The sequence below is a fragment of the Taudactylus pleione genome, unplaced genomic scaffold (genome assembly GCF_031769625.1).
Source record: "Taudactylus pleione unplaced genomic scaffold, aTauple2 ptg000377l, whole genome shotgun sequence".
NCBI classification, from domain to species: domain Eukaryota; kingdom Metazoa; phylum Chordata; class Amphibia; order Anura; family Myobatrachidae; genus Taudactylus; species Taudactylus pleione.
In genome coordinates, this window is record NW_028284778.1 from 2,535,480 (window position 1) to 2,563,424 (window position 27,945).

The 27,945-nt window shown below is 44.4% G+C and overlaps 1 protein-coding gene across 1 annotated transcript; it reads left to right on the forward strand.

The window, feature by feature from the left end:
* The first annotated feature begins 34 nt into the window (after window positions 1–34).
* Window positions 35–27,733, forward strand: LOC148508015 (verrucotoxin subunit beta-like). The gene is made up of 3 exons (XM_088445063.1): window positions 35–82; window positions 17,284–17,416; window positions 25,680–27,733. Exons 2-3 carry the CDS (start codon window positions 17,299–17,301, stop codon window positions 27,731–27,733), a joined length of 2,172 nt encoding a protein of 723 aa, XP_088301189.1. The 5' UTR covers window positions 35–82; window positions 17,284–17,298.
* The last annotated feature ends 212 nt before the right edge of the window (window positions 27,734–27,945 follow it).

The following is a 27,945-nucleotide window of genomic DNA, read 5'->3' on the forward strand; positions in this document are numbered from 1 at the left end:
GTTCCCAGAGAAAAAACCTCCACCTGACAAATACTGCAACCACACTGGAGGACTTGTACTCTCTAATTACTGAATTCTCCAGGTACCATATGGCTTTTATTACAATTATACGGGACTAGTGACAATCCATATAGCAAAATTACCACTACTCCCATGAGACAAAAATTAGTGAGCAGTATACTCTCCTGGAAACGACATTGTTGTAAAGATATTTAATGTATCTTACTAAGGAAAGGATGTACTAAGGTCAAAAATTCAGTTAAACCCCCAAAAATGGCATTTTTGGAGGGTTTTACCACATTTCTACGGAAACTACGGAATGAGAAACATACTTGGACCTGGTGGGTAACGCCATCTATAGAGTTACAATGCTAAAAATCACAAGCACAGAACAAGCTAGAAGCTGGTATTCTGAGAGGATAAAAAGTGTGTTTTATTCTGATACCAGCCATATGATCGTCAGAAGAAAATAGACATAAACTGTCTGATGAGACAGCAGTCCCATGACACGCGTAACAATTTTTATGCAGTTTATCACATACTGTACTAGGCAATCAAGATACGTTTGTATTAATGTGATACTACAAATCTTCAATAAACTATTTATTTAAAAGAAGTAGTACTCGTTACTCAATTGGGGGAACTTGTGCCAGAAAGGACATTGGCCCTGATTCAGACCCACTCGCAAGCGGGCGCACGTACGTTAGGCGTACGTACAAAATTATTTAAATTCAATGGCTCGCTCGTATTTTCGTTCGCATCTAAAAATCCTCCCTAAACTCTGACGACCCCTCCTCTAACTAACGAGCGTACGAAATAGCGAGCGTACATCCCCGAAATGGCTTGAAGGGAACGCACGCACAAGTATAAACAGGAAGTGGCCTTGTCAGATGTCGATTACCTGCTCCTTTATTCTGCCTACCTCCATCAATCGTATCATGCCAATCAATGTATCAATTAGCTTAATTGTTTTTTTTTTTCAACACAAGGCAAGAAACTTTACTCTTGTCCGTGTTTGTGTTTACCCGCAGAATACGTACGGATGAAACATTCGCTTTTATTGTTCAAAAAACATGTGAACCACAATTAAACAATTGTTCTATTGCTGTGTATCCCCGCATATTTCCCGGGGTTCATTTCTTTATTTAAATTTGTTTACGCATGTCACTGCATCAAGCCTATCATAACTCTCCAGAGATTTCTGGCCCTGTCGAACACATGACTCATACACTAACCAATAAAATTGCTCCTGTTAATTCCAAAATACATTAGCCAATCAGAAATTTTTTGCCCACTTTATCAAAAATGATTTTTAAGAAAAACACCATTGCCATCATGAGAGCCTCCGCATTCACCAGGCGCGAGCTGCTGGTGCTTACGGAGGTCATGGATCGCCGTATCACCAGCCAGCCTCCACCCATTACAAACCGGCAGAAGCGCTCCGCGTATGCGGAGGCACGGGCCCACCTGCGGTCCTTCGGGTCACGCCGCAACATCGGGCAGCTGGAGCGCAGGTGGTCAGACCTGCAACGGCGAACGCCCCGCTTGCTGGCATGCTTTCGCATGCAGATAGAGGAAAGTAAGTGTTATGTATTGTGGTTTTCATGTTTGTGTTTGTGGGGCAAACTGCGTGTGCATGTTTTCCTGTCTGTCCTATTTATTATTTGTACTCATATCTGCGTGTGCATGTTTTCCTGTCTGTCCTATTTATTATTTGTACTCATATCTGCGTGTGCATGTTTTCCTGTCTGTCCTATTTATTATTTGTACTCATATCTGCGTGTGCATGTTTTCCTGTCTGTCCTATTTATTATTTGTACTCATATCTGCGTGTGCATGTTTTCCTGTCTGTCCTATTTATTATTTGTACTCATATCTGCGTCTGCATGTTTTCCTGTCTGTCCTATTTATTATTTGTACTCATATCTGCGTGTGCATGTGTTCCTGTCTGTCCTATTTATTATTTGTACTCATATCTGCGTGTGCATGTGTTCCTGTCTGTCCTATTTATTATTTGTACTCATATCTGCGTGTGCATGTTTTCCTGTCTGTCCTATTTATTATTTGTACTCATATCTGCGTCTGCATGTTTTCCTGTCTGTACTATTTATTATTTGTACTCATATCTGCATGGCCATGTTTTCCCTCTATTTCTGATTTATTCATTCTACTCCTATTTGGCTTTTTTTTTTTGTTGTGTTTTTTATTTAGTTTTGGTCCCCGGATTTGGCCAGAAACTAACCGCAATTTCTTTTACATATTTTAGGGGGACAGCCAAGACTCCGCCGTCACCGTCCGTCCAGACGCCGTTCCCGGCCACTATCCCCAACCCCCAGCCAACACTCCACCCCAAATATTTCCCCTATTCCCCACTCCTCCCCATCCTTCCCAGACCCTCTCCCGGAACTGTCGGGCCTCCTTCCCCTCCGTCCCACTTCCCCCTCTCCTCCACCCACCCCTCTTCCAATTATCCCCTCCCCGGAGTCCATCATTACTCCTCCCCGTTCTTTGGGGAATGACGGCTCCTCTGAGGACGATCATGGAGGGACTTCCGGAGCTCCCGTTTTGGCTCCCGGTATGTTTTTATTTCGTTTTTTTTTAAAGCACAAACTGTTTGTATGTAATCATGTGTCGTGCCTTTATTCGTGTTTTTGTGGGTTGACTTTTGGTGATTTAGCAGTTTGCCTTTACCTCTTCCTGCTGATTTCAACATACACATATCACACCTGTGGGAATTTGTACATAGGCCTTGTATTTTTGGCAGCACCCCCTTTTTTTTATTTTAAATTTTTTTTTAGGTTTAGGATTGATTTCGTTGTGTTTTTGTTTTTTTAATGTGGATTCCCTATTGTTGTATTAATCCACACACTTTTCTCACCCACAGAGGAACAGAGGCGTCGGCATGTAATTGGCATTCTTGTGACCCTTGACCGGCTGTCTGGCCTCCTTCGCCAGTAGTTTTTTTTTTTTTGTTACATTTTCAAAATAAATATTTTATTTCAAATATACGTTCTGGCTCATTTTTTAAATCCAAAACAAAGATAGTTTAGCCTGACATAAGTAGACTGTTCCTGCAAGGATTTCCCTTTTTTAAAAGTTAGATTGAGTTTTGTCTTTGTATGTAAAACAGACACAAGAAACACATAACAGTAACAATGTCATTTCCCTTTTTGGGTGTAGTGTCAATTAGATATTTCTACATTTTACAGGTTCCTAGTTGGTGTGCAAGCTGCTTAGGCCAATCTTACAAATCCAAAGCTTGGGACAGGCTTCCTTTTGGTGTGGGTTGGGAAGCTGAAAACATATTTCAGTTTAGCTCAACTGGCGTCAGTACTGGATTACCCCTTAGTCAAATGTAACATGTGTTAACCTGGTTACACTTGCTGTTAACGTCCCAAAAAAGGAAGACCATTTCACTCTCCAAACATTTATTCACAACATAACAGAGAAAACAAAGTGGTCACTCCCAAAAAAAGAACACAGTGATAATTTCAAATACAACACATACCAAGAAATAATTAAAATAAAACAAACAATCAGGAACTGGTTGACGAAGGACCATGCCAACATGATTCCACAAACATGGCGTTGCGATATGGGTTCCAAAATATATGCCCAAAATGACCAGATCCAGGTTTGGTAAGGGTAGCAGGAAGTAGTGAGCGTTGGAGTGCCAAAGATTATGTGAACAAACAGAAGATGGTGATAAAAAAAACACAAAATTAGATGTTCGCAAACAAACACAAACACATTAGGTATAAACACTGTAGTTTTGTTACAACTTACCTAAAAAATCTGGCCACCACATCATCGCGTATGTCCCCCCCACATACTGACCTCCGACCAACCTCGGGGGGGCCATCCTCAGGTAAGGCATCCTCTGGCTGCATTGGGACACCACTCCTTATGGCAATGTTGTGAAATATCCCACACAGGACCACAATTTTCGACACCATATCCGGCAAATACATGAGCTCGCCACCAGAGCGGTGGAGGCATCGGAATCGGCCTTTTAAAAGGCCGATACAGCGCTCCACCACTTGCCTGGTGGCTGTAAGTGCGGAATTATACGCACTTTGTGGCCCTGGTGTGGGAGCCAAATAAGGAGTGAGCAGCCAGGACATGCAAGGGTATCCACTGTCTCCTGTGAAAAATAATAGACAACATCAGGAACACTGTGTATCAAGCTTAACATTGTTATGTACTAAAGGTCTCCACTTACCCAGAAGCCACGCATCACCAGCTTGTAGGTTGGTTAAATTCTGCCATATCCCTGATTGCCGGATGACGAAGGAGTCATGTGCACTTCCGGGTAATTTAGCATTCAGGGACAGGATCTGGAGGGAGGCATCACATACCACCATTACATTCAGGGAGTGATAGTGTTTCCTGTTGCGAAATATGGCCTCCAGCCGTGCTGGAGGCTGAAGTGGTATGTGACTACCATCCACAACCCCTATGATGTGTGGGAAGCCAGCTATTTGGTAAAAATTGGCCTTGGCCACACTAAGGGCACCCATATCCAAAGGCATTTTAATAAAATGATGGAGGTGCTTGAAAAGTGCCTCCATCACTGCCCTCAGGATCCGGGAAAAGGAGGATTGGGAGATGCCCGCCACTATTCCCACCGTTGTTTGAAACGATCCTGAGGCACAGAAATGTAACACCGCCATAAATTGCGTCAGTGGTGGTATTGCTGTTGGACTGTCAATTTGCCGCTCAAGATCACTTTCTATTAATGAGAGAGTGTCTATGATGATTTTGGGAGGTAGACGGTAGCGTCTTAAAACCTCATCATCGGGCATTCCAAAAAGGGTGACACGTGTTCGAAATATCTGGGGCCTTGCATGCCTACGATGCCTACGCCTGGGACGAGTTTGAGGTTGGTCGGCTTCCGGGAGCAGGGCCAGAACAATTCGACCCAGATCTACCTGAAATTCAAAGTTTACAATGTAAGGCTTTTGAGCCACCCCAGAAGTAACATAAAACAACTTAGCTTTATGATACCATCCCTAGCTGCTTACATGCCGGGGTATTGTCATGATACGTCAAAACTGTAAAAAAGCCAAAAATGAGACATCAAAAATTTAGAGGGTGATTTTATGTTTGTCAAATTGGTGCAAGCCAACACATAAAATAGGCGAAACACACATTTGGACATCGATGAAAATGACATTGCACACCGTACGTCAAATAGGGGTCAAATGGACCCCAAAAATGGAAAAGGGAAAACCAAAACTGGTTTACATGATGAATAAGCCTCGAAAAATGCGCTAATTAGTTCGCAAATGCAAGTCACTACACCAACAGTGAAAAATGCGCTAATTAGTTCGCAAATGCAAGTCACTACACCAACAGTGAAAAATGCGCTAATTAGTTCGCAAATGCAAGTCACTACACCAACAGTGAAAAATGCGCTAATTAGTTCGCAAATGCAAGTCACTACACCAACAGTGAAAAATGCGCTAATTAGTTCGCAAATGCAAGTCACTACACCAACAGTGAAAAATGCGCTAATTAGTTCGCAAATGCAAGAAAAATAATGGACTTACCAAAAACGAATATATAAGATTTCCCTCAAAAAGGTCTTTGGGTCCGCAAGCCACAAAACACTAAAAGAGATGAAATTAGTGTTAAGCTGAAAATATTAAATAAAAAACAACAAGTAGACAGCAATTGGCCACAAGTTAGCCTTCACCAAACTTACCAAATCAGGAAACGAGGACCAAAAAAAAGTACAAAAATGCGAACGGATCAAAAAATAAACTGTATCAAACAACAAAAAAGCCAAAATCCGCCAAAGCCACCAACCGTAAACCAAAAACTCCAAAACACTTAACCGCCAATAATCCAACCACGCCACCTCGAATCCACAAACACCAAGCCATAAATAGTGTTTATTATCCCGCACAAATTAAGGATGAATCATAGGGACGCACAATCAATGATGCGGCCGCAAACTAAGGACGCATGTATAAATACGTCACCAAATCACATTGAATTTCTGGTTGATTTCATGCTGGAAGCAGAGACATGGCTTCAGACCAGGGAAACAATGGCCAAAATTCCGGCGGTAAGGCCTTCATGCATTTTGTCTCAATGATTAGTTTCAAATATAATATTGTGCAAGTTGTGAAGTGGCTAAATCTGCATATTTACCCAAATAGGTGAGGACGATGACATGGAAGAGACTGCTGGCCCCAGTCAACCCGCCAAAGCTGCCAAAAAAAAAAGGCAGCCACATTTCACAAGAAAGGAGATGGAGGTTTTGATCCAGAAGTGTGTTGACATCCTGCCCCAGGCAGACAGGAATATGAGCCAAAGCCAGAAGTGGAGAATGTGGGAGGAGGTCGCCGTTGCTGTCAATAGGGTGGGTGATTATGTCCGTCTAGCCCGGGATGTCAAACGGCGGTAAGTAAACACTTTCCCACCCTATAAACAAACCCCATTGTAAACAAAAGGATAATGGTTCCAATTTCATTCCACAGATGGGCAGACTTCAAATATCGTCTCAAGCAAAAACTTGCCGACAGGGCTAGGCATGCAAGGGGGACAGGTGGGGGTCCCACCCCTGTGTCATTGGAGTTGACAGACTTAGAAGAGCTGGCACAGGGGTGTGTGCAGCCTGTGGAGGTGTTTGGCGTGTCCAACATGGATACGGACATGCCAGACTTTGCGGCTCCTCATGTTGTCCCAGGTAAATATTGTGATGTCACCAACTCTGAAATGCTATTGTGCCAATATGTAGATTCTAATGTGAGTCTTTTCTCATTTTTCCTAACAGAGACAGAGGCGGATGAGTCTGCTCCAGAGGGGAGCCTTGGCCGCAGAATTTCTGCTGGCTCTGCAGGGGAGGAACCAGTACATCCGGCTGAGGACCCTGCAGAAGCCAGTCCAGAGCGTGCCCCCTCGCAGGCAGTGGGCCTCCTCACAGAACTCAATTTTAAATCGGATTTCCATACGGAGATTCTGCAGAGGATGGACGCCAGTCTGATACGGGTGGCTGAGGCCCTGGAGCAAAATGCTGCGGCCAACGTGACCATTGGTCAGGCCCTGGCGGAAAATACCAGGGCCAACATCCGCATCGCCGATGCCCTGGAGCAGCTCGTTCGCCAGCACATGGTGGAGCCGACCTCCCTTCCTGCCGGAACATCCGGATCCTCCACCTCTGGCACAACATCAGCCAATCCTCCAAATGTGCCTAGCCCTGTGCCTAGTCCAGAGGCCACAACATCTGCCTCTGGACAGGCCAGCCCGATGGCATCCCGGACCCGGTCTGGCGCCCACCCTCCCCCATCCAAACGGGCGAAAAAACGGTGACAGCAATGGCGACTTTTCCCACACTCCTTCTGTGCTTGGCTCATATTCCTTTCTGGTCAAAACTTCCCTCTCCTTTCTTGTGAAATGTTTTTAATTTTTTTATTTACGTTTATGTTACCAGTTATGGCTTATTTATTTTTTTGAACAATTATCTTTGCCACAAAAAAAAGGCAACAAAATATTATGCCAATTTGTTTGTGTTTAAACAATAAATTTAATACAAAAAACTGACATTGTATTGTGACATTATTGTACAAATGGGTTACATTTAATCCTGGCCCTAAAGGCAAAAACTGTCCCAAAAAAAAATAAAAAAATAAAAAAAAAAGGCCTCTTTAAGGAACGTTTAAAAATTCACATAACGATGCAAATTCCACAGTAAACAAAAAAAAAGGGGAGCTAATTAAAACATGATGACATTATTGTTACAATAGGCCATAACCAACAAATTGTGGCCAAAATAAAACACCAAAAATGTACGCAAATTGATTGAGTAATCCTGACATTAGCAGGTATGATTTTCACCTGCGTACGCTTTTGTGCTATCCCAATAAACTGCTTTCCAAACACATACCAAGCCGGTTTTCAATCCAACACTAATTACTTTACTGACCCCCCGCGATTAATCGCTGCACCATCGTGGAGTCCCGGGACGGAGGAGAAGGCCATCGCCAATGTGGTCGAGTAATCCTGACCCTAAGCTGTGCGAGCATTTTGAAGGGAAAGCGGATGTTTCAGTGACGTATGAGACGGTCCGAACACATTTGACGTTCGCATCTGCTAATGTATGTACGCCCCAAAAACGCCTCGCCACGCCTGCGTTTTTCCATCTCCACCCCCGTCAACACCCAAAAACGCCCTGTTCTGTCAATCACATTTGACATGTCACTTCCTGTACGCTATTTTAGGAACGAGAGAAAAAAAGCTTGCAATCTGCCGTACGCACATGCGCAGTGTAACACCGACGCATGCGCGGTTAGTCGACATCGGAACGCAACGAGCGTACTGTTGTTAACGTGCGGCTCTGAATGAGGGCCATTGTTTGTAGTTACACACACTATGCCAATATTTATAGAAGTGGCTGATTTATTTTCTTCTGCACATGCATCAGAGTCGCACAATGTATTAATATTATTATTATTATTATTTTTACTATTATTACTGTTATTATTATTATCCTTTATTTATATGGCACCACAAGGGTTCCACAGCACCTTACAAAGTACATAAACAATTGAGCAGAACTAGAGAACGGTGACTTACTGCAGAAGACAATGCAGGACAAGTACATGGTATATACGCATTGCTGTAACAATGGTCATAACACTCACTTAAGTAGCACGGTGGCAGAAGTAAAGGGTTAGGAACCATACTGTAGATAATAGTAAGGAAAGGAGAAGCACATGAGGGAAGAGGGCCCTGCTCGTGAGAGCTTACTTTTTAGTGGGTAGGGGCAGACAGATGCATGTGTCCCGACTGTAACCATACAGAGACGCCAAACAGATATGGATGCGGGGTCTCTGGATTTCAGTGGGGGGTAGCTAAGCAGATGCAGGTGTATTGCTGTGAATGGCTGTGTCCATAGACACCATACTCAGATGGAGGAACTGGAGTGTTCAATGTTGTAGCACAGTCTTTGAGATGACAGTTAGAAGCTGATTGGTTGCTTTGGGCAACTACATTGCTTTTCTTCTCTCCGAGGCTAGATATATGGTACCCTTAATAACATTGCTTTCAGTGGCAGCGGCACGTGTTCCTCCCACATCCTCACACTGCCAGTGGGAAGTTTGCCCAGCTCCCAGTCCATCCTGGCGGCAGTACTTATGGACTATAGTTTAGCGCCTTATTTTTTGTGAGTCGCAGGAAGAGCTGAGAGTACCCAATGTATCCACACTGTGGCTTCAGGCACCATCTGCCAAATTCTAAAAATACATTTACGAGCAATTAGGAACATATAAATAAAATCCAGAGGCAATAAGTAAGATAACAAGATTAAATAAAAGAAGAGTAAAAAGTAGCAGCTTATCTGAGTGTATGAAAAAAGAAGTTTATTTCAGAGTTCATGAGGCAAGAGAAAACCACTCCCTGGTGCTCGTAAGTGTATTTTTAGAAAAAGCCTGAAATTGTATTAAGGCTTTTTTATTATTGTTTCTGAATAAATTGTGTATTATTTATATATTTATTTGCACTTTTTCACCTTTTCAAATATAGTTTTACACCATTTGAGATATTTACTTATTGAATGTTATAATTTGACAAACTAGTCACTCAAGTGTTACTTCACCCTTTTTCCATTGTCTTCTAATACTTATACCTGTATTATACTATTAACCTAGAGCTGACGCCTTAACATTACAGGCTTAGTTGCTGCAGTCTGACACCTTGGCCCTCATTCAGAGCCGCTCGTTAACAGCAGTACGCTCGTTGTGTCCCGATGTTGACTAACCGCGCATGCGTCGGTGTTACACTGCGCATGTGCGTACGGCAAATTGCGAGCTTTTTATGACTCGTTCTTAAAATAGCGTACAGGAAGTGACATGTCAAATGTGATTGACAGAACAGGGCGTTTTTGGGTGTTGACGGGGGTGGAGATGGAAAAACGCAGGCCTGGCGAGGCGTTTTTTGGGCGTACATACATTAGCAGATGCGAACGTCAAATGTGTTCGGACCGTCTCATACGTCACTGGAACATCCTCTTTCCCTTCAAAATGCTCGCACAGCTTAGGGTCTGGATTACTCGACCACATTGGCGATGGCCTTCTCCTCCGTTCCGGCACTCCACGATGTTGTTGCGATTAATCGCGGGTGGTCAGACAAGCAATTAGTGTTTGATTGAAAACCTGCTTGGTATGTGTTTGCAAATCAGTTTTTTGGGATAGCACAAAAGCGTACGCAGGTGGAAATCAGAGCTGCTAATGTCTGGATAACACAATCAATTTGCGTACATTTGTGGGGGTTTATTTTGGCCTCAATTTGTTGGTTATGGCCTATTGTAACAATAATGTCATCATGTTTTAATTTGATCACCTTTTTATTTTTTACTGTTGAATTTGCATCGTTATGTGATTTTTTAAACGTTCCTTAAAGAGCCCTTTTTTTTTTTTAAATGAAATTGTTGTTTTTGTCAGTTTTTGCCTTTAGGGCCAGGATTAAATGTAACCCATTTGTACAATAATGTCACAATACAATGTCAGATTTTTGCCGAAAATTTATTGTTTAAACCAAAACAAATTAGCAAAATATTTTTTTGCCTTTTTTTTGTGGCAAAGATCATTGAACCCCCAAAAAAAATTGCCATAACATAACTGTTAACATAAACGTACAAAAAAAAATTGAAAACATTTCACAAGAAAGGAGAGGGAAGTTTTGACCAGAAAGGAATATGAGCCAAGCACAGAAGGAGTGTGGGAAAAGTCGCCATTGCTGTCACCGTTTTTTCGCCCGTTTGGATGGGGGAGGGTGGGCGCCAGACCGGGTCCGGGATGTCATCGAGCTGGCCTGTCCAGAGGCAGATGTTGTGGCCTCTGGACTAGGCACAGGGCTAGGCACATTTGGAGGATTGGCTGATGTTGTGCCAGAGGTGGAGGATCCTGATGTTCCGGCAGGAAGGGAGGTCGGCTCCACCATGTGCTGGCGAACGAGCTGCTCCAGGGCATTGGCGATGCGGATGTTGGCCCTGGTATTTTCCGCCAGGGCCTGACCAATGGTCACGTTGGCCGCAGCATTTTGCTCCAGGGCCTCAGCCACCCGTATCAGACTGGTGTCCATCCTCTGCAGAATCTCTGTATGGAAATCCGATTTTAAATTGAGTTCTGGGAGGAGGCCCACTGCCTGCGAGGGGGCACGCCCTGGACTGGCTTCTGCAGAGTCCTCAGCCGGATGTACTGGTTCCTCCCCTGCAGAGCCACCAGAAATTCTGCGGCCAAGGCTCCCCTCTGGAGCAGACTCATCCGCCTCTGTCTCTGTTAGGAAAAATGAGAAAAGACTCACGTTAGAATCTACATATCGGCACAATAGCATTTCAGAGTTGGTGACATCACAAGACTTACCTTCGACAACATGAGGAGCCGCAAAGTCTGGCATGTCCGTATCCATGTTGGACACGCCAAACACCTCCACAGGCTGCACACACCCCTGTGCCAGCTCTTCTAAATCTGTCAACTCCAATGACACAGGGGTGGGACCCCCACCTGTCCCCCTTGCATGCCTAGCCCTGTCGGCAAGTTTTTGCTTGAGACGATATTTGAAGTCTTGCCATCTGTGGAATGAAATTGGAACCATTATCCTTTTGTTTAAAATGGGGTTTGTTTATAGGGTGGAAAAGTGTTTACTTACCGCCGTTTGACATCCCGGGCTAGACGGACATAATCACCCACCCTATTGACAGCAACGGCGACCTCCTCCCACATTCTCCACTTCTGGCTTTGACTCATATTCCTGTCTGCCTGGGGCAGGATGTCAACACACTTCTGGATCAAAACCTCCATCTCCTTTCTTGTGAAATGTGGCTGCCTTTTTTTTTTGGCAGCTTTGGCGGGTTGACTGGGGCCAGCAGTCTCTTCCATGTCATCCTCCTCACCTATTTGGGTAAATATGCAGATTTAGCCACTTCACAACTTGCACAATATTATGTTTGAAAATAATCATTGAGACAAAATGCATGAACCCCTTACCGCCTGAATGTTGGCCATTGTTTCCCTGGTCTGAAGCCATGTCTCTGCTTCCAGCATGAAATCAACCAGAAATTAAATGTGATTTTGTGACGTATTTATACATGCGTCCTTAGTTTGCGGCCGCATCATTGATTGTGCGTCCCTATGATTCATCCTTAATTTGTGCGGGAAAATAAACACTATTTATGGCTTGGTGTGTGTGGAGTCGAGGTTGCGTTGTTGGATTGTTGGAGGTTACGTTGGTTGGAGTTTGTTGTTTGCGGTTGGAGGATTTGGCGGTGTTTGTATTTTTTTGGGTTTGCTACAGTTGTTTTGGTTTTCCGTTCGCATTTTTTGGGGGGGGGTTTTGGCATCGTTTCCTGATTTGGTAAGTTTTGTGAAGTCTAACTTGTGGCCAATTGGTGTCTACTTCTGATTTTTTTTTTAATATTTTTAGTTTAACACTAATTTCATCTCTTTTAGTTTTTTGTGGCTTGCGGACCCAAAGACCTTTTTGAGGGAAATCTTATATATTAGCTCTTGGTAAGTCCATTATTTTACTTGCATTTGCGAACTAATTAGCGCATTTTTCTCTGTTGGTCTAGTGACTTGCATTTGCGAACTAATTAGCGCATTTTTCTCTGTTGGTCTAGTGACTTGCATTTGCGAACTAATTAGCGCATTTTTCTCTGTTGGTCTAGTGACTTGCATTTGCGAACTAATTAGCGCATTTTTCTCTGTTGGTCTAGTGACTTGCATTTGCGAACTAATTAGCGCATTTTTCTATGCTTATTCATCATGTAAAAATGTTTGTGTTTTCCCTTTACCATTTTTGGCTTACATTTGACCCCAATTTGACGTACGGTGTGCAATGTCGTTTTGATCGCTGCCCAAATGTGTGTTTCGCCTATTTTATGTTTTGTCTTGCACCAATTTTACAAACATAAAAGCACCGTCTAAATTTTTGATGTATAATTTTTGGATTATTTTCAGTTTGGACGTATCATGACAATACCCCGGCATGTAAGCAGCAATGGATGGTATCATAAAGCTAAGTTGTTTTAATTTACTTTTGGGGTGGGTCAAAAGCCTTACATTGAAATCTTTGAATTTCAGGTAGATCTGGGGCGGATTGTTCTGGCCATGCTCCCGGAAGCCGACCAACCTCAATCTCGTCCCAGGCATAGGCATCGTAGGCATGCAAGGCCCCAGATATTTCGAACACGTGTCACCCTTTTTGGAATGCCCGATGATGAGGTTTTAAGCCGCTACCGTCTACCTCCCAAAATCATCATAGACACTTTCTCATTAATAGAAAGTGATCTTGAGCGGCAAATTGACAGTCCAACAGCAATACCACCACTGACGCAATTTATGGCGGTGTTACATTTCTGTGCCTCAGGATCGTTTCAAACAACGGTGGGAATAGTGGCGGGCATCTCCCAATCCTCCTTTTCCCGGATCCTGAGGGCAGTGATGGAGGCACTTTTCAAGCACCTCCATCATTTTATTAAAATGCCTTTGGATATGGGTGCCCTTAGTGTGGCCAAGGCCAATTTTTACCAAATAGCTGGCTTCCCACACATCATAGGGGTTGTGGATGGTAGTCACATACCACTTCAGCCTCCAGCACGGCTGGAGGCCATATTTCGCAACAGGAAACACTATCACTCCCTGAATGTAATGGTGGTATGTGATGCCTCCCTCCAGATCCTGTCCCTGAATGCTAAATTACCAGGAAGTGCACTTGACTCCTTCGTCATCCGGCAATCAGGGATATGGCCCAAATTAACCAACCTACAAGCTGGTGATGCGTGGCTTCTGGGTAAGTGGAGACCTTTAGTACATAACAATGTTAAGCTTGATACACAGTGTTCCTGATGTTGTCTATTATTTTTCACAGGAGACAGTGGATATCCTTGCATGTCCTGGCTGCTCACTCCTTATTTGGCTCCCACACCAGGCCCACAAAGTGCGTATAATTCCGCACTTACAGCCACCAGGCAAGTGGTGGAGCGCTGTATCGGCCTTTTAAAAGGCCGATTCCGATGCCTCCACCGCTCTGGTGGCGAGCTCATGTATTTGCCGGATATGGTGTCGAAAATTGTGGTCCTGTGTGGGATATTTCACAACATCGCCATAAGGAGTGGTGTCCCAATGCAGCCAGAGGATGCCTTACCTGAGGATGGCCCCCCCGAGGTTGGTCGGAGGTCAGTATGTGGGGGGGCCATACGCGATGATGTGGTGGCCAGATTTTTTAGGTAAGTTGTAACAAAACTACAGTGTTTATACCTAATGTGTTTGTGTTTGTTTGCGAACATCTAATTTTGTGTTTTTTTTATCACCATCTTCTGTTTGTTCACATAATCTTTGGCAGTCCAACGCTCACTACTTCCTGCTACCCTTACCAAACCTGGATCTGGTCATTTTGGGCATATATTCTGGAACCCATATCGCAACGCCATGTTTGTGGAATCATGTTGGCATGGTCCTTCGTCAACCAGTTCTTGATTGTTTGTTTTATTTTAATTATTTCTTGGTATGTGTTGTATTTGAAATTATCACTGTGTTCTTTTTTTGGGAGTGACCACTTTGTTTTCTCTGTTATGTTGTGAATAAATGTTTGGAGAGTGAAATGTTCTTCCTTTTTTTGGACGTTACCAGCAAGTGTAACCAGGTTAACACACCTTACATTTGACTAAGGGGTAATCCAGTACTGACGCCAGTTGAGCTAAAATGAAATATGTTTTCAGGTTCCCAACCCACACCAAAAGGAAGCCTGTACAATCATTTGGCTTTGTAAGATTGGCCTAAGCAGCTTGCACACCAACTAGGAACCTGTAAAATGTAGAAATATCTAATTGACACTACACCCAAAAAGGGAAATGACATTGTTACTGTTATGTGTTTCTTGTGGCTGTTTTACATACAAATACAAAACACAATCTTACTTTAAAAAAATGGAAATCCTTGCAGGAACAGTCTACTTATGTCAGGGTAAACAATCTTTGGTTTTGAAAAAACGAATGAGCCAGAACGTATATTAGAAATAAACAATTTATTTAGAAAAAGAAAAACCCAAAAAAAAACTACTGCCGAAGGATGCCAGACAGACGGTCAAGGGCCACGAGAACCCCAATTATATGTTGGCGCATCTGGGCCACACAGTCTGTGACTTCTTGCCGACGCCTCTGTTCCTCTGTGGGTGATAAAAGTGTGTGGATTAATACAACAATAGGGAAACCACATTAAAAAATCAAAAACACAACGAAATCACTCCAAAAAAAATAAAAATAAAAAATAAACAAAAAAAAAAAATGTTAATGGGGGCTGCAACAAATACAATGCCTATGTACAAATTCCCACAGGTGTGATATGTGTATGTTGAAATCAGCAGGAACAGGTAAAGGCAATCTGCTAAATCACCAAAAGTCAACCCAAAAAGCACGAATAAAGGAACGACACATGATTACATACAAACAGTTTGTGCTTAAAAAAAACGCGAAAGAAAAACATACCGGTAGACAAAACGGCAGCTCCGGAAGTCCCTCCATCTTCCTCCACGGAGGAGCCTTCATTCCCCAAAGATCGGGGCGGGGTTATAACGGACTCCGGGGAGGGGGTAATTGGAAGAGGGGTGGTTGGAGGAGAGGGGGAAGTGGGACGGAGGGGAAGGAGGCCCGACATTTCCGGGAGAGGGTCTTGGAAGGCTGGGGAGGAGTGGGGAATAGGGGAATTATTTGGGGTGGAGTGTTGGCTGGGGGTTGGGGAGAGTGGGCGTGACCGCCGTCTGGCCGGACGGTGACGGCGTAGTCTTGGCTGTCCCCCTAAAAGATGTCAAACAAATTGTGCTTAGTTTCTGCACAAATCCTGGCCAAAAAACAATTTAAAATCACCCCCCACCAACAAAAAACATGCAAATATGAGTAGAATGAATAAATATGAAATAGAGGGAAAACATGGCCATGCAGATATGAGGAGAATGAATAAATATGAAATACAGGGAAAACATGGCCATGCAGATATGAGGAGAATTAATAAATAGGACAGACATGAAAACATGCACACGCAGATATGAGGAGAATGAATAAATAGGACAGACATGAAAACATGCACACGCAGATATGAGGAGAATGAATAAATAGGACAGACATGAAAACATGCACATGCAGTTTGGCCCACAAAGACAAACATGAAAACCACAATACGTAACACTTACTTTCAGATATCTGCATGCGAAAGCATGCCAGCAAGCGGGGCGTTCGCCGTTGCAGGTCCTGACCACCTGCGCTCCAGCTGGCCGATGTTGCGGCGTGAACCGAAGGAGCGCAGGCGGGCCCGTGCCTCCGCATACGCGGAACGCTTCTGCCGGTTGGTGATGGGTGGAGGCTGGCTGGTGATACGCCGATCCATCACCTCCGTTAGCACCAGCAGCTCGCGCCTGGTGAATGCGGAGGCTCTCATGATGGCAATGGTGTTTTTCTTAAAAATCATTTTTGATAAAGTGGGCAAAAAATTTCTGATTGGCTAATGTATTTGGGAAATTAACAGGAGCAATTCTATTGGTTAGTGTATGAGTCATGTGTTCGACAGGGCCAGAAATCTCTGGAGAGTTATGATAGGCTTGATGCAGTGACATGCGTAAGCAAATTTAAATAAAGAAATGAACCCCGGGAAATATGCGGGGATACACAGCAATAGAACAATTGTTTAATTGTGGCTAACATGTTTTTCGAGCAATAAAAGCGAATGTTTAAGCTGTACGTATTCTGCGGGAAAACACAAACACGGACAAGAGTAAAGTTTCTTGCATTGTGTTGAAAAAAAACAAACAATTAAGCTAATTGATACATTGATTGGCATGATACGATTGATGGAGGTAGGCAGAATAAAGGAGCAGGTAATCGACATCTGACAAGGCCACTTCCGGTTTATACTTGTGCGTGCGTTCCCTTCAAGCCATTTCGGGGATGTACGCTCGCTATTTCGCACGCTCGTTAGTTAGAGGAGGGGTCGTCTGAGTTTGGGGAGGATTTTTAGATGCGAACGAAAATACGAGCGAGCCCTTGAATTTAAATATTTTTGTACGTACGCCTAACGTACGTTCGCCCGCTTGCAAGTGGGTCTGAATCAGGGCCCATATACACTAGATTCTTCACTCCATTACTAAAAAGTATTGGCACCATACCCACCTATGTTTGTGACATATATATATATATATATATATATATATTTACTTTTCAAAATGTTCTAAAGATTTGGTTTTATCTCAGAGTGTACCGTACCTAATGAGTGTGAATTTGCATTTTAGGTGCTTGAACTGGCCATGGGTTCAAAACAGTCAGATGGAACATTGGACACAAGAACCATACAAATACCAGCCCTAGGCCGTCCATTCTCCCTTGGAGCGCTGTATGATTGTCGCGATGATAAGCTCATTCCAGGTAAATACAGATTTTACATTCTAGTCAAGAAAGAATGACTAAAAAAATCCTTGATTTTATTGGTGAATAAGATGAGTACATTGGGAAATACTCAGTCTCACTATATGCCTGATGTATCGGGGGCTACCTCTACCATTAACTTTGTATAGAGGTCTGGAACCTTAATATAAAGTAAATAGGACTGGATTTAATATATTCAATAATAAATAAAGCCACAAAGGTACTTATTATCTGCACTATTTTACACCCACTGCCCACATCTGTGGGGTCCTCTACCTTCACCTCTTTTGTCAGACTTGATGATCGTTCAGACGGTGGGGTGGGCATCCCCCTATCCCCCAACTGCACCTTTCATGTTACTACAATGAGCCCTCACTTTCATTCTCCTCCTCCATTATATCCAAATCGTCTGCCCCATCTATCTCTTTGTCTCAGTCATCTACATCTACAACCACTCTGGCCCCAACTCCCAATTTCTTGATAATTTTGATGCCTGGTTTCCCTACTACCTTTCCTAAGACCTCCCCTCCATCAACCTAGGTGATTTTGATGACCCTACTGTAAGAACTCGGCAGTTGGCTCCCCGTCACTTACCTGTGAGATGGGTGACTTTCCTCTAGCAGGGGTCCTGGCATTTCTGCAGCTCTATGGCAGCTGCACAGTGCTCCAGAGTTTAGGTCTGCTCTGTTTCCAGCACATTTCTCTCCATTTCTATGCACTGGGTGCAGCCATCTTGGATTAGGTCAGCTGACTGTCGGACACCCAATCATGCAGCAGGACCCAGTTATGTGATCCAGGCTATCAATACCAGTTCAGCAAGTAGTATAAAAGGCCTTCCTGGTGCACTCAAAAGTTGCCAGTGTAACAATGGACATAGCCTGCATCCTGTGGCTCCACATCACATGTCTATTCTTATGGAATAGCTCTCTCTGGTCCCATTCCTTCTGCTGCTGGTCTGTTCTTTTGGACTTGGATCAGTTTTATCTGCCTCAGTGGCACCTGTGAATTCTCCTCAGCTGCCTGCATACCCAGTGGGACCTAATTAGTGTCTAGTGGCATTGGTACCAGAGTGTTAGATGGTCCCAGCCCTGTATCCATATTGTTAACTGGTTCCAGCCCAGTACCAGTGAGTATTAGCCAGTCCCCGTTTGGAATCCATATTGATACTGGTCCCAGCCCAGTACATGTGAGTGTTGCCATACTCAGCCCAGAATCCATATTGTTACTGGTCCCAGCCCAGTACGTGTGAGTGTTAGACATACTCAGCCCAGAATTCATATTGTTAACTGGTCCAAGCCTGGTAACTGTGAGCATTAGACAGTCCAAGCCCGGCATTCATATAGTTAGCAAGTCCCAGCCTGTTACATGTGAATGTTATCTGGTCACAGCATCCACATTGTTACTAGTCCCAGCCCAGTGCCTGTGAGGATTAGCCAGTTCCAGCCCAGCATCCATATTGTTAGCCGGTCCCAGCCCGGCATCCATATTACTTTATCAGTTCTAGCCTGGTCACTTCCCATACTTACCCACCTCAGTTACTGCAACTCTATACTGCAACTCTAGACCATGGTTCCAGATCGAGACCTCTACTCAATGTTGTTCACCATCTCATCTCCGGCACAGCTCATGAGTAAAACCTAGATTCCTAGCTAGTGTCTATTGGCATTGGTTCCAGATTGTTAGCTGGTCCCAGCCCTGTATCAATACTGGTAGTTCCACCACTGATCCAACTTTAGCATCATCTCCAGGTACAAAGTAATATGTAAATCTGACACCCACTGACCCAGTGTCCACCAAACTTTCTGTCCTTTCTTCCTCAGTTGGCCTCACTGTCACAAATATTTTGGCCGATCTGCCAGTATCCAGCTTGCAACTCTGATTTCTGGCCTGAGTTCTGAGTTCCTATGTACCAGTACTCAGCTACTCTGAGTTCCAGGGTCACTCTTGTCACTAGAGCATATCCCTGGTCTGGTTGCCCTCCTGAGGTCACAAGGCAAGGGGTTGCCCTGAGGCCTGGGTAATTGCCTCGGCTCCAGTCTAGCATGCTTGCATAACCTTGCATATCACAAGTCCATGGTTCCTACACTAGCAATAGTGTCCAGCCTTCTGTTCATACTCATGAGCCAGAGTTGGATCAAGCCATCTCATTTCATATGTATGTCGGCTAGACCCAAGGGTCCCGAGCAAGATCTACAAAATAATCAGTCCATGACACTCACAATGGACCTCTTCCCACACCCACAGTCTCAGTCTCTCCCTTGACCTTCCTAATATACAGTATGTGCTCTCTCTGACTTATCCAACACTCCCTTCCCATACTCTGACCACCATCGACCTTTCCTCATCTCCTGCTTACCTCCCTACACCCAAATCTACACTTACTAGATGCAATCTCAATGCTTTTTATCCCACTACTTTCTTCTCATCGCTTAAAACTCTACTCTTCCCTCTATCGACCATGGCCTGCTCCAACCAGATGGCCTCCTTCTACAACCACACAATCACAACCTCTTCACTCTACTGCCCCCACCTCTTCTGTCCACTTTCGCTATTCTAAATTCTAACCTTGGCACTCAAAATGTATCCAATTGCTCCAAAAATGTACAAGTGCCTTCGAATGTCACTGGAGAAAATCTTGTTCCTTAGCAGACTTCCTCCATTTCAAGATCATCCTCAAATCTTACAGTTCCACCCTCTTTCAATAATCCTTCTTCAAGTCTCTCATCTCCGCTAATCCCTGCCACCTTTTAGCAACCATCAGTACACACCTTTGCTCCCTCTTCCTTTCCCATCCTCCCTTTCTGTCACTGACTTTGTCTCCTTTTCCACTTCTAAAATTGAATCCATCAGACATAAAATATCCTCCTCCGAACTCTGTTTTGCCACCCAGACCATGATACCATTTCTCTTCTTCCAACCACCTCCTCTTGTGCTCCTTCTGCTCTAGCATGGTTGACAAAGTCTATTCTCCTATATTATCCTCTCCCCACTCTACCTGCACCCTGGATCCCATCCCCTCTAACTTCATTCACTCCTTCAATCCCCAGCACGCTCCCACCCTGCTCACCTTTTCAATATATCTTTCTCCATGTGCATCTTCCCCTCATCCTTTAAGTCTTAGTCAAGACCTCACCTCACTCTCTAACTACCATCACATTTGTATTCACTCCTTTGCCTCCAAAATACATTAGCCGTCTCCGGGGATGCTACGGCGACCGATGCCAGGAAGGAGGTGAGTATTGTTTTGGTTTTTTCAGGTACTCCAAGTGGATTCTATGGGACAAAGGGACCAACCAGCTGGCAGCAGGTAAGTACGTGTGAGTTAGGTAGGTATGTAATAAAGTTGTACTTTAGACGGTGTGTGTACTGTGTTTTTTTAACCATTTATTTTACAGTGGGGGCACGGGTGCAGCCCGCCTGCTGGCACTTGTAGTTCCACAAGTGCCAAATGGCAAGCATGCTGGCACCTGTAGTTCCACTGTAAAATACAATAGTTTTGAACTATTTCCACCATTATTACCCCTCGTAGCCACAGGCCAAGGGTGCGGGGAAGAGCACGGGCTACAGCCAAAGCCTGGGGTTCTAGGAGAGGGGGGTCCCCACCTCCCAGGAGATCCCCAGCTTGGGCTGAGCGGCTTGAGGTGTTAATGTTTTGGCCATGGAGACCCGGTGATATGGTCTCCTGGCTGTGGCATTACACACCAGTTCATTTGGGTCTGGTGCTTGTTTTAAATATAGGGGGACCCCTACGCATTTTTTTCCCCTATATTTAAAAGGACTGGCCCTACAGCCAGATGCTGGTTCCTAAATTACGGTAGAACCCTACACATTTTTTCCCCATAATTTTAAGAACCAGGACTGACTGAGCAGTCTGTGGCTGGTTATGGTTTTGGGGTGGACCCTAAGTCATTTTTTTTTAAATTAACCCTTCGTTTACTATTTACACTCAGAAACATACATGGATCACACTTATTTGTGTATGTTTCTGCTGAACTAGCAGGTCAAAGGTGAATTGATTTCACAAATTTGGACAGAGGTTTTGTCCGTTCTCATGAGAGTTTAGAAACTCTCATCTTGGTAAATTCCCGAATCCTACTGTATTTCCACTAGTGAAAAGTTACTCGAGTTTGGCCGATGGTAAAGTGAAGAGCGTTTGCTAACTTTCTCTCCCAAGTTTGACATTAGTAACTAACTTTGCGAGTGGAAAAAAATGCCCAAATTCTCTAGAGAATGCTAACTCGACCAAACTCGAATATTAGTAAATTTACCCCCAAGTTTAAAGTAGGCAAATACATTGTAACATCAGTCTAACAATAGAAATCACAACTATTTCTGACTATCATTATCAGTGGCGTCCCTCCCCGCGGTGACATCCGGTGCGGGGAGGGACACCATGCGCGTCGCAACCGCCAAAATGGGGGCGTGGTCTTCGGGAGGGGGTGTTTCAGGGCGTGGTCTCGCATGTCGGATCTTCGGGAGGGGCGTGGCCTCGTGGCGCTTACCCTGCCGTGGCCGCGGTAAAAAAAAATGTATGATTCATTATGTATCAATGGGGTGGGGGGTGCAGGAGGTGCGGGCATGGACAGTGCCTCACTGACAGGAGCCGAGCGCTGCACTTAATGCTATAGTGCAGCACCCGGCTCCCGTCACTGAGGGGGAGCCTACACCTTGGTGTCACCCCTCGGCGGGTGACACCCGGGTGCGTGCCGCACCCCCCGCACCCACCTTGTGACGCCACTGATCATTATATAATTATTATATAAAGCAGCCTGTTGAACTGTTTGGAGTGACAGCAGCTGCAGCAATTAAAGGAGCACCCAGCAGCAGCCTTTGTTTAGAGGATATGTCACCATGTACAGTTGTTCATCTCACCCTGTTTCATCCTTCATCTTTCCCACAGTTGCTTTGTACCCTCAGTCCCCTTCCTTCTCCTTGTGCCATTTTTTTTGTCTCCCCCTTCCCTTTATATGTTAAGCTCCTATTAGCAGGACGGTCTTCCATCCAGTTCTCATGATGCGACTCTGGAGGTCCTCAGCCAGAGGGTTAGAAGTCAGAGAACTAGGGTGTAGAAAGCAGCAACCGAGAAGACTGGGAGTTAAGTCTTCTTCAACAGCTCGTATCAGATGTTGACTAGACCTGGCCAAAGGTGCATAGTCTAACCTACTGGGAGGTCTTCGCCAGTGACACCTCCAATTGGCATTTGGGCTTCAGCTGCACCCAGCAAGCAGGTCACGGCCCTTTGGTCAGGTATCCTATACTAGAAGTCAGAAGAACAATAGGGAAGGAAGACGCAGGAGTTTGATCATTTGGAATTATCACTGAGGGTTAGTGTGCTATGTAGCTCTGGTCATACTAAAATCTGGATGCAGAAAAGCACCGGAGTCTAGCTGGGAGACCATGACCCAGGAAAAACAGTGAAGGAATATACTAGAAATCAGTACTGGGATGATGTACTGAATACACAATGGTGGACCAAAGACAGGATGAGCTTTGGAGTAATTCACTGAAAACCAGTACTTGGATGATGCACTGAGTACACAATAGAGATCCAGATGCAGGATGATAAACTGAGTACACAGTTGTGATCCAGACACAGGATGATGTACTGAGTGCACAATGGAGATCTAGACACAGGATGTGGAACTAAGTACAGAATGGTGATGCAGACGCAGAATAAGCTCTGGAGTAGTGCACTGGAAATCAGTACAGGATAACGTACTGAGGGCCTGATTCAGAGCCGGATGCTCTGACCAGAGCGCTCGCTCTGAATCAGGGCCGGCCTAGCTGAAAATGGTGCGGCCTCCTGGCCGCTCGCATAGCTGTGGGTGATCTCCCACAGCTTATGCGAGCGGCCAAAAAGATGGTCGCGATGGTCAAGACCATCATGACCATCGGGCTTGCGATGAGACCCTTGTGGTAGGGTCTCGTTTGCCGCAAGCCCGGAGTGCTTTTGGCTCTATCAGAGCCAAAAGCACTCCCACTGACATCACTAGTGATGTCAGTGGGGCCGGACCCAGACGGTAGGCGTTGCCATGGGTACGCCTCCGTCTGGGCAGCCACGCCCCCGGCACAATCACCATTGACAGCATGCCCCCTTTGGTGCGAGACCCCAAGCGACGGCTTCCCCGTCGCTCGCCGGGTCTCACGCATGCGCACGACGGAGCCACCTCTGTCGTGCGCATGCGCATTTTTGTAACATCGACCCGCTTGCGAGCGTACAGCGCTCACGAGCGGGTCTGAATGAGACCCTGAGTACCAACTGATAATCTTAGTGCAGAATAATCACTGGAATAGGTCACTAGGATTCAGTACTCGGATGTTGTACTTACATTTAGGATGATCCAAACGTGGGACAAACACTGTAATGAGATACTAGGATTCAGTACTCAGGTGATGTACTCCGGAGAGATCCAGATGCAGGGTGAGCACCGGAGTAGTGTCCTGGAAATCTGTACTGGATGACATTCTGAGAACAGACTGAAGATCCAAGCACAGGACAAACACTGGAATGAGAAACTGGGATCAGTACTCGGGTGATGTACTGAGTACACACTGGTGAATAACGCTGGGAATAATCACTGGAAGATTGCAAGTGAAGCCTGGAATGATGCAACAGTAACCATCAGGGAAATAGTGAAGTTGAACATGCAACTTCCTGTTACCTGGAGTCCTGCTTAATACAACCAGGTAGCTGTCTATTGGAGGAGAAAGTCAGCTGAGAACTGACAAGGCTACCATTAGATAAGGATCTTATCAGGTGATACAGCCAAGATGGCTGCACCCATGACCACCGCCGCGGGAACTCCAGTAAAGAGGATTGCGTGGAAGTCACCTGGGCCCCGGATAGAATACTCAGAGCGTCATCCACCGCTGCACCTCACGTCTCACCGCACTCACAAATGAGGGTAAGCCGGCACTGTGGTAAGTAACAGTCAATCCCAGTCCAAATCCAGACACTACGTACGTACACATCAGCTACACTGTCAGAATTGGAGGAATTTGTGTTCCCAGACTAGTACTCTGGGTTGGAGCTGGTGTTACAATTGAATGCAGGAAACTGGGAGGTCTTATGAAGGTCCTACGCATGAAAGGGCCACTGAAGAGGAGGAGTCTAGATAATGAGAGCGGATTACTGGACTGGGGCCAGTAATACAGAATGTTAGACTGGAGTTGAGTTGGTTACTGGGATGGGATAGGCAATGCTGGTTGCCGGTTTGGAACTGGCTACACCGGATGTCAGGCTAGGACCAACTATTCTGGATGCCGGGTTAATACCAGCTATGCTTGTTCCCCGGCTGGAACTGGCTATACTGGATGTTGAGCCAGAACCAACTATGCTGGGTGACATTCTGGGACCAGATATGCTGGATGCTGGGCTGGGACTTGATATGCTGAATACCAGGCTGGTACCAGCTATGCTAGATGCCGGGCTGGGACCAGATATACTGGTTTACCAGACTAGAACTGGTAATGCTGGTAACTGGACTAGAACCAGTATGGTAGGTAATATCATAGAACCACAAACAGGATTGCAGGACTCAGTAGTTTTGCAGGAAAGATCAGAGCTGTGAGTTGTATTAATCAGACTGAAGCTGGAATTGCTGGAAGTAGTAGTGCTGCAAAACAGATTAGAGCTGGAAACTGTATTGACCAGGCTGAAACTGGTATTGCTGGAAGTAGTAGTCAGTATAGCAGAAGCTAGAGACTGATCTGAGTAACCAGGAGCCAAGACATGCTGGAGTATAGCAACGTTGCACTGGCAATTGGCTGGTGAGTCAGGAAGCTCTTTTTTAGGAACTGCTGAGCTGTAATTGGAGGCTCGAGTCATGGTATTTGAGCAAAGTTTAAAAATTGACTGAGATGCAGTCAGGTGACATTTCAAAGATGGCGGCTCCCAGTAACTGGAGCCGTCGGGAGAATGAGCATGGACAACGGATCAACATGCAGCATCACCACAGGAGCATTATGGAGCATCAGAAATACAGTGGACCCTCTGGAATCCCCTGAGGCGGCATGCAGACCAGTGGAGTGGTAAGTGATAGGGACAGTGGCACTAGGACCTAACACACACTACCTACTTTACTTGCACTCCAATTACACTACACACCTCCTTCTTGGGCTCTTGGCCCCTAGACTCCTCTACTTTATTATTTCACACCTGTATCAGTGACTCTAATGCATTTAGTTGCACCCACCCTATTGGGTACATAATTCAAGGGGGTTTAGCTATGTCATAGGTGACTGTCCATATTGTTATTTTCAGGTATGACTTTATGGAACCATCAGGCATTGGGAGAGCATGTGGCATCAACAAGTCAAGAGAATACATCTTTGTATTTTAAATCTTCTGACAAAGTTTCTGATAAATTATCAGCTCTGGATATCACAGGATCTTTAAAACCCAGTTTCCTCTGTGGCCTGATAGATATTGGCATATCTGGGGGATATCTAAATGACACTAAGAAATCTATGAACCAAGCCAGAGTCGCTCTATTGTACTCAAGGACCACAAGGTTTGATCAGCTCGGCATGGACCATTTAGGTGCCCAGAACATGACTTACCATGATGTGTTTGACCAAGGGACAGCCACCCATGTGGTCACTGGTATTTTGTATGGTGCTCGAGCCATCTTTATATTTGACCGTAAGGTGTCTACATCAGAGAAGACTCGGGATATACAAAGTAAATTAGAGTTCATGATTAAAAAAATACCCAAAATTTCAGTTGGAGTAGAGACGAATGGAACAAAGGATGAAACAGAAAAGGAAGATGATAAAAAATGTAGCTGTATGTTCCATGGAGATTTTGCTCTGGAGAGAAATCCAGTCACATATGAAGATGCCATAAAAATATATTCTGACCTCCCAAAGCTACTAGGAGAGAATGGGGAAAAGGCTGTACCTGTGAAAGTCTGGTTGTATCCACTGAGGAAACTGGACAGAAGAGCTGCCCGATTAGTTAGAGAACTTAGTGCTGATCTTGTATTTAGGACAGAGAAGGTGATACAGGAAATGATAGACGTTACCATACAGTGTAATGATCTGATGAGACATCCGGCTGCAGAGACCTTTCCAGACATCAAGAGTAACATCAGTCAGTTCAGAGAGCAGTGTGATCAATTTACACTCACATTTAAGAAGCAAGTTGCACAGATCTTACCCTCTATCCGTGGTGGGGGATTAGACCAAGCTGCACTTCATGATATTTTACTTAAAATAAAACAATCTCCATTTGAAAATCTTCACATTACACAGTTTTTGAACAGAAAACAACAAGAGATGGATACTGTGAGCTCCTATCTGAAAGTGTTGCCCAGTATCAAAGTATTACCATCTGAGACTGAAATAAATGGACTAATATCTGACCCTATGATTGAATATGTTGTGAGTTACAATTTGACATCATTAAATGAGGAAGAGACATATATTTCTGATATGTGTAATTGGCTCCAAACTCCTAAATGCAAAGTCTATATCAATAAAAAAATATCTCCGTGGTTTAAGGACAAAGATGTCACTAAGAGGGCCAGGATATATGTGAGAGTGTTTCAGGAATTTGCTGAGGCCAATGCATCCAGTGAGAAAACTCGTTTCATTATCTCATCTGTCCCAGACAAGAGAAATCCTGGAGTCTCCATTTACCTGTATGAAGGTGGGGATTTGGTGAGTGCAAAGTTTGAGCCTCCAACTAAACCTAAACCTCTCATTATCAGTGGTAGGACCCATGATAGTATGGATCTCATCCCCAGTCCAGCAGATTTTGGGAAAAAGTTCAAAGAGGGATACAGCATACAGTATAGATCTGCTGAGGAGGAGAACTGGACATCTTTTATAACAAAGGGTAAAGGTCAGAAGATCACAGTTACAGAACTAAAAGCTAATACTACGTATCAGCTCAGATACTCTGCAGTGTGTAAGCCAGGACTCAGTGCTGCCAGTGATGTTACAGAAGCTGAGAGAACCCTTCCCACTAGTCCACCTGAACTCATACTTATCCATGCTGATCTGAAGGATATTACATTACAGTTGACAAAACCAATTATAATCGGAGAAGGAGCCACAATAACTGAGTATAAAGTTGAATACAAAGCAAAAGCAAAAAAGCAAGCAGGGGGCTGGCTGGAATATAGGAAGAAATATATGTCATACAAGAAAGAAGAACTCTGTTTAATTGAGGAGCTAAATCCAAAGACATCCTACATAATACGTGCGTCGGCCATATGCGGTGACTCTGGGGACAGTGCTCCAAGTAACGAAATTGTAGTTTCGAAAAAAAGATATAAATATCCTGATCTAGCAGTGTCTACAATAGACTAGAAAATAACAGGAATAAAATAAAGTTATCTATATATAGATAACTAGATATTTGTGAATCTTGATATTAAAAAAGGATATTTAGTCCGTACAGGATTAATATTAAATCTTCAATTATCTATTCCCCACTTAAAAAGATCATTTTCAAACTCATGTCTATAATGTGTGTGTTATGCTGACCATAATAGAATATAGTTTATGCACACAAAAAGGAA